The sequence below is a fragment of the Lotus japonicus genome, chromosome 1, assembly GCF_012489685.1.
Source record: "Lotus japonicus ecotype B-129 chromosome 1, LjGifu_v1.2".
Taxonomy (NCBI): domain Eukaryota; kingdom Viridiplantae; phylum Streptophyta; class Magnoliopsida; order Fabales; family Fabaceae; genus Lotus; species Lotus japonicus.
In genome coordinates, this window is record NC_080041.1 from 102,612,188 (window position 1) to 102,620,273 (window position 8,086).

Below are 8,086 nucleotides of genomic sequence, written 5' to 3' on the forward strand. Positions count from 1 at the left end.
TGGGACAGTGATGTGTGTGAGGTTTATTCAAATTGTTTCTTTCGAACAGGAAAAGCTTATGATCACATAATTTTGTATCTGTTTTTTTTATAGTAATTAGCATGTTATTCTATAGATAACACTTCACTCTTTTGGTACAACTTGAAGGGGAATTTCTATCACTAGTGAGTTATTTTGATGATGGTTTTTGCACATTACTCATGGAAATAAATGGTGTGGACTTCTTCTGTTAATACCAAGTTAGCAGAGCTGCTTGCCCATAAAAAAAGTTGGTACCCCTTTTTTTTAGTAGTATTTTGAGCGTGTTTGGAAATTCTTCTGAAATTGATTCTGGAGAAAACATTGAGGAAGAAGCTTAGTGAGCAGCTTCTCCTTGTGCCAGAATTGATTCTGGAGAAAAAGAAGTTGATCAAAACATGCTATAAAAGTCTATATGGAGCCCAAGGAAGAAAATTGATGGACATTGCTTCCAGTTTTTAATGTATTATTTGCGAAAGGTGATGTTAATGGATTGTTGTGTTTGAGGAGCTCCATTGAAATTAAGGTTGAAGATTTAAAATTGTGAGTTAAGGTGCTTCCACAAAGTTTCAACTTTCAAGCTGTCATGGTTGGGGCAAAATTGAGGAAGCTGTATTTGGGAGTGGGGTTTAAAGTCTAAGTGAATGATTTTTCCTCTTTTCCAAGATTGATATTGTTTTGGGTACTTCATACGCTGGGTGTTGAGTACAGGTCTTACTATTGCAAACAGATTGCTAAACATAGTGAAGGATTATTATTTTCTACTTGGCTTTGGGTCAAAGTTTTAGCGAGGTGAGGTTTATTTTACCCATTGTTTGGCTTCTTACTGCAGTTGACAATTTATAGCTTTCATTGAAGAAAAGATGGTCTTTGGCATTGTGAATTCATGTTTAAGGGGCTTTCTGCAGTTTTGTTTGTGTGTGTGAGTGCCTTTCTTTTTCGGAAAATGTGTCTTTTGGCAAAATATATTGGTGTTTTCTGGGGATCAAGATCTATGCAAGTCCGATATTTGTTGGACTACATTGCTTTATTATCCGATATTTTGATTGTTTGATTGATTGAATGGAAGAATTACAATTGCCTTTTCATGTCCCTTTGTGAATGGAAGCATCGCTCAATTAAGCTTGAAAGTATTACTTTTGCCATTATATAATGCTTCTACTAATAAGAAGGCTGATTCTGATTCCAAAGATGAAGAAAATGATAATGAGCTAAAAAAAGAAAGGCATCTCAAACAAGAAAAAGTTGTGATAATATGTAACATGCTTATTTTATTTTTGCTGCTTATCCATTTTTTTACTGTCATCTTCCTTTTGAGAAATGTACTGAAAGGTTTAATTTGGTTTCAGCTTCTTTCTATTAGTTTGGCATCATGGCCATTTTGGAAATGCTTGGTAGTTTCTTTTTCATTTTCCAGGTGTGGGATGCTACTGCATCAGACCCAAAGTTGCTGGGGTTTTTGAAATCTTATAGCAATACCGTACCTGTGCCTAGGCATTGGAGTCAGAAGAGAAAGTTTTTGCAGGTTAGTCATCATTCTAAACCGATAGTTAGGGGTTAATTATGCAAGCATGCCTTATAGCTGTGTGCTTTCTCTTATATATATGTTTGTTGTGCTTCCAGGGGAGCGGCTGTGGCAATTACCAAGCCTGGACCTGTAGGTGTTTGGCAATGGGCATCCTTGAGTCATTTGTCTTTTATTATCTGTTGTATTGAACTGGCATATTATGTGATATAATGGGGATATATAATCATGTGATATTTTTGCATAATATTATTGGGCATTCATTTATGATAAAGGTGCTAATAGTTCTGCTTTGAATTTTGATTTGCCTTTCCATAGTGCTTAATGCTCGGGCTGAAGTCCTCTCGGGCTGAAGTCCTCTTATGTGAAATTTGTTTAATGTTGATGTTACTTAACGGACTCATCCCAAATACATAGTCTATGTCCTCATAAACTACTTATATCTCATTAAAAGGTGTGTTTTTGTTTTGACAGGGGAAACAAGGTACTGAGAAACAACCCTTTCAGCTTCCTTATTTCATTGCTGCCATTGGAATTGAGAAAATCAGACAGGTATGTGATCTTATCTGTTCTCATACATTTTAAAATAGAAAACTCATCGTGCTCATCTTTTATGATTATGAATTGTTGAAAAAGTTGAATATTCTGTGGTTTAAAATTTTTATTTGCTGTGTAACTTATAGTAGTCAATCCCGGATAGCGGCGCGTAGCGACCGGCCCCAAAAGTGGGATAGCGGGATAGCCGCTATTCAGATTTTTTATATATAATTAATAGTTTAATACTATATACATATAAATAGCAAACAATGTCAAATATTGCTTAAAATTCATAACATTCTTAATAGAAATAAAAATCAGAAGTCTTGAACAATAACACACAACTAAAATCCACTCAAAAGCAAGGTAAAGAAGTCGAATTTGCAAATCTGAATGAAGAATGAAGCTTAATTCTTTCAAGTTTGACCTATAATGGCCCTGAGAAGTCCTAAAAGGCCCCTAAAAAGGTTCTCCAACGATTTAAAATTGAGGGGCTTGAGTCATTTTTCGCTTCGTTCATATAGCGCCGCTATTTCCTGCTATTGGTCGCGATCTGCTACTATTTTGGCCGCAATTCGCGCCGCTACGACCACTATTGTGAAGTGCGCCGCTATTTCTTCTCAATAGCGGCAGGGATCCGCTCCTCTCCGCCACGCTGCTATAACGCGCTATTGACTACTATAACTTGAAACTGCATTTTTCTGTACTATCAGATACTCCTATGCTTGAGGTTTTTATGTGAACCACAGATTATTAACTTATGATTTGTTTGTAAATATCCTTTAAATAGGTTTAAGATCGTTAACTGAGTAGAAAACCGTGTAGAATTTTGTTATTTCTTATTTGCACTTGTTAAATGGATACATTGTTGATTTTTATGAACTGCGTTTAATTATTCAAAGTGTTGGTGGCCTGTCATAAAATCAAATTACTACTGAGTATTGACTCATTCATAGTATTGATCATGGAATTACACTGTGTTTGGTATTATAAATGCATCTCCATTCGTATTCTCTGTTTTTTCTGTTTCTTATGTTCATGTCAACATGTGTGTGTGTAAGTGTGTTGGTGTGTCCTACTATCCTTAACTCAATTTACCTAACTGCTGTCTTTTATTTATCTTATTCTTATGTTGTCTCATGCAGGCTTATATTGAGAAAGAGGACGATAACAAGTTGAAACAAAACCAAAGGGAACACATCACATGCAACCAAAAATGGTCATAGACTATCAGGTTTGTTTGTGCTTTACACTATTTGATTGCTTGGATGATTTTCTGTTTATTCAGATGTGAGGAGTAGAACTATTGTCATACTTCCTAATAGTTATGATTATTGGTTGCTAGGTTCTTCATGATGCATTTTTCAAGTACCAGACAAAGCCAAAACTGACTTCTCTAGGGGAGCTGTATCATGAAGGAAAAGAATTTGAGGTATTACCCATACTATATAGTATTGTCAGATGATTTTAAATTCTGCTAACTTCCTACTTCTATGGTGCTTATTTTTCTTTTGCAACATTTTTATTTTATTGCAGTATGAGGTTATGTCTTTAGGACAGTTTTTTTTAGTTTTTTTGATAGGCAAATGTTAGTTGTTAGTGATGTTAGTAAATTAGTTCCTTCACCAGGGTTTGAACCCTGGCCCTTCACCCTTCAATACCCTTCATTCCCTTAGCTCACCAAGTGAGCTACCCACCCCACCCTTCAATACTCTTAGGACAGTATAAGAACCTTGTTCTTGGAGAATTAGATTTCCCACCCCCTGTTTTAGATTTCCCACCCCATTTAAAAGTGGGGAAAAACCAATATTGTCCCTCCGTGTTTTAGTCCGAAACTTCAACCTTCGGATCAGTACGAAACTTCATCCTTCGGATTAGTATGAAACTTCAACTTCTGGACACCTCTGACAGATTCTACCACCTTTTTCAGCACCATTACTCCATAGCTTCACCTACCTCACCACCATTATGACCTGCATAAACTCCTCAACCACCCAACCACCCCCCATTTATGGCTGAACACACTGTTTGGATGGGTCCTCGTGTTATTACCAACTTTGATTTAACAGACATAACAGAAGATTGATAATATGATTCATGTTTGTAATGTTGTAACCATGTCTGTAACCATATTATTAGCAAGAATATTTTCCTTCAGTATTGTAACGAGGTCTGTTTGTCCCATATTATTGTCACTGCATTTTCACGTTTCTGTCTTTGTGACAGTATCTGGTTTGAAAGATCCGAATCTTGAAGTTTCATATTAATCCGGTTTTTCAACTCTCGGACGTCTAAAAAAGGGGGGTGGTAAATTTAATTATGAAGCAGTCCGAAACTTATAGTCCTGGATTGATCCGAAACTTAAAGTCCTGGATTGATCCGAAACTTAAAGTCCTGGATAGATTCGAAACTTAAAGTCCTGGATAACTCTTACCAAGCAGCAGAATGCAGTAAGTTAAAACCAAATCAAAAGGCATATTCATCAATTACAATCTCAACCACCACCACAATTACAAACCAAACATTTCAACCCAACAATTCGTTAGGCAAGTCCTCCAAGACGGCCACGACACCGATCATGTTATTTTAACTGTAACTAAAGAATCCGAACTTTTAACTCTCGGACTAGTCCAGAACATCAACCTCTGGACTGGTATGGAGGTTTAAGTCCCGGAGGGTAGTCCCGACATTTTTTTAAAAAGGCTAGGGTGGCAATTCTAAAACAGGGGGTGGGAAATCTAATTCCCTTGTTCTTGTCATTTCAGCAGGAAGTGGGTCTTTAATATGGACTAATAGATTAAATAATTGAGTTGACTGACATTTAGAGTTTGTAATTCTTTAGGAAAGAGATATCCATGTAAAATCAATCCTCTATCGTAGATTAAAGTGTAGAATGTTTCTCATTATTGCAACTGGGAAGCTAAATATAATCCTTAAGTGGCATTTCTCTATGAAATTGATTTATATCGTAAATGCATTTTTCACCTTGTTAGCAGTATTTTGTTCCCTTGCTGAGTGGGAAAAAGGCTTTGCTGGTGGTGGTATTTCATTTGCAGTATTTTGTCCTTGCATTGTTGAATTTTTTTACTACGCTGATTTTGAACTTCTATAGGGTTCTAATTTAAGTGGCAGTGTTCGAGTGATAGAAACCAGAAAATCAGCAGTAGTTTATTGATAGAACCCTAATTCCCAATTGGGGATTAGGGGAAAGATACATGAGAGAGATGCCAAACACCCTCTCTAACCCTAGAAAGAGAACCACTTCTCTCTCTAAACCCAATTCTTAACGGAATACAAAGATAATCCCAAATGACTTTAACATTCTTATTTATAGTCTCACACACTAACTCCCTCCCCAAGTAACTAACTAACCGTGAGTTCCTATCAATGAGAGAGAAGTGGTTCTCTTTCTAGGGTTAGAGAGGGTGTTTGGCATCTCTCTCATGTATCTTTCCCCTAATCCCCAATTGGGAATTAGGGTTCTATCAATAAACTACTGCTGATTTTCTGGTTTCTATCATCGAGTATTTCTCTTTAGATTATTGATTTAAAAATTGTGTTATCTATCCTTGTGGTGGGTTCTTTGATCTGGTTAAGAGCCAGAGTTCATGTGAGCTTCACAAGTTTTAATTTGGTTCTTAGATTATATATATAGATTGATTCATAGATTAGATGGATAGAGAGACATAGAAGGATCTTATTGTATTTAATAGATTGGTTGTTGTGCAGGTAAAGTTGAGGGAGATGAAACCTGACATGTTATCACATGAATTGAAAGAAGCTCCTGGCATGCCTGAGGGTGCCCCTCCTAACTATGAGGTTTGGTTTAATTAGAAGTTCCATGTGATTAGAATCGTAAATTCTTTTCAATATCTCTTTACAAAGCTTCCTTTTTCCAACTAGAGTGTCTGACTTCAATCTTAACATGTTTTGAAGCTTATGAAACTCTCTTGTTTCTGTGAATGTCTGTAGCTTATGACAACATGGCACACATTTTAGTGATGAAAACGAGAGAAATGGAATGGTAAAAGTGAAATTAGCATTGTATCAGGTCATGTTGCATATTCAAAACCACAATATATGGCTTATAGTTATCACCACTCTTCCTCATGATAAAAAGTATATTCTTTCTCTTTTCGTTCCTCCTTTTATTTTCATTCCTCCCAAGAGGCTGTCCTGTCATTTGAATGACAAACCAAAGTTTTTTGCTACTAGGCTGTGTCAGCTTCATAGGTCAAATCTCGCCATAATGACCTGTTGATTGAAAGCAAAAATTTCTTTGGGTAAGAAATAAAAATAAATAATTTTACGTAGGATCCCCATACCATTTCATCTAAAACGTGGTTAATAATTTCATGGTATTACTTTTTGGATTTTGATTAATGTTCTCATAATGCAGGAGTCAGTTTTTAATACCAAACACTGGGGTGATTTGGGGGAGAAGAAGGAAGAAGAGGAACTTGAAGCTGGTACTTATGTTTTTAATCTCTTAAGGTAGTGTTATTTCAGCATTTTATTTTCCTGTTTACGAAATGTGGAGGCTTAAAGTCCATGTTTTTCTTATAATTTCTCAGTTTAAAAATGGAAGAAATGGAAAATGTTTTGCCTGCGTAGTAATGAATTTATTCAGATTTTCTAATAATTTTATTAGTTCCTGAGTTGTGTTGTTACATTGTTGGGCAATAATTTCTTATCCAAGTTATATCTGCTGGGTACAGATATGAAAAGCCAAGGCCGGAAGAGAAGCTGCGTAGTTAGAGTTTTAGTAACACAGTTGCAGAGGTATTTAATTTCGTTGTTATAAGATGGACATGCCTTTAATCATGATTTGTATTTAATGTTGTTGTTATCTAATTCAGAATGAGAAGAAAAGAATAAGAACAATGCAAGAAAGGGAGGATGGCAAGTGGAGGTAAAAGGACATCTTTTAGGGGTGGCGAGCGCCATTACCGTTTCCTTTGCTTGCAAATGATCATAAGAAAAAGTTTATGATCACATAATTTTGTATCTGTTCCATTTCACTAGTGACACTGGGGTCCCTGTTCCTATTTTGAAAGCTTCATTTCCTTTGTGGCTTTGTCTTTGGTAAATGTCTCAAGGTCATTTTATAGTTAGTTGTTTTAATTCATATTGTTTCTTTCGAACAGGAAAAGCTTATGATCACATAATTTTGCATCTATTTTTTTTATAGTAATTAGGATGTTATTCTATAGATAACACTTCACTCGTTTGGTGCAATTCGAAGGGGTATTTCTAACACTAGTGAGTTATTTTGATGATGGTTTTTGCACATCACTCATGGAAATAAATGGTGTGAACTTCTTCTGTTAATACCAAGTTAGCAGAGCCGCTTGTCCATAAAAAAGTTGCTACCCCTTTTTTTTTAAATAGTATGATCCATTGGCATTGTAGGAATGATTGAAGACTATTAGTTTTGCAATGGCTTATATCTATTTCACATTTGAAATTAATTTCTTAACATTTTATGTTAGTAATACAATACAAATTTTATTGTCACCCACTACAAGAATTTTGAAGTTTAGCCTCCAAAATCATTCTAGCAAACTCATAGCAAAATGTGTTGGGCTGCCAAAAAAACAGTCATTTAGCCTTAAAATGTTGGTAGCTTGATTTGAGTGGCTGATTGCCGTCTAAACATTTTGCCCACAAATTTCTAGCAAATTTTAAAATCTTCCTAGCTACTAAAGGACTAAGTAGCAAAATATAACAAAATTCATTTTCCACGCTCTTTAACTAGCAAATGTGGGAGCTATTTCCTAGCCAATTGGCTGAAAAATAGTGGTAAACAAATTGTTGCAATTTAAAGCTAATCACCAGGTAATTTCTACTAATTTATTGATACTAGTATTTTTCATTTGCATATAATTTATATCTAGTGTTAATTTAATTTTTTAAGTCATTGCTAACAATGTATTCAGAACTGCACCAAGGCAAACCATAAAGACTTAAAATTCTATGTTAAAAGTTTCAAAAGCTCAAAGAGTA

At 35.4% G+C, this 8,086-nt stretch overlaps 1 protein-coding gene across 2 annotated transcripts; it reads left to right on the forward strand.

Annotated features, from left to right (window-relative positions):
- Nucleotides 1-299: 299 nt before the first annotated feature.
- LOC130728563 (pre-mRNA-splicing factor sap145-like) lies at nt 300-7,337 on the forward strand. Of its 2 annotated transcripts, none has more exons than XM_057580069.1 (9): nt 300-1,543; nt 1,642-1,675; nt 2,018-2,095; nt 3,226-3,314; nt 3,426-3,512; nt 5,810-5,899; nt 6,480-6,574; nt 6,799-6,862; nt 6,940-7,337. In XM_057580069.1, exons 4-8 carry the CDS (start codon nt 3,285-3,287, stop codon nt 6,836-6,838), a joined length of 342 nt encoding a protein of 113 aa, XP_057436052.1. In that variant the 5' UTR covers nt 300-1,543; nt 1,642-1,675; nt 2,018-2,095; nt 3,226-3,284; the 3' UTR covers nt 6,839-6,862; nt 6,940-7,337. The 2 variants fall into 2 exon arrangements, with proteins under 2 accessions (XP_057436052.1, XP_057436051.1); XM_057580068.1 differs by having other exon boundaries at nt 6,480-6,549.
- Nucleotides 7,338-8,086: the final 749 nt, after the last annotated feature.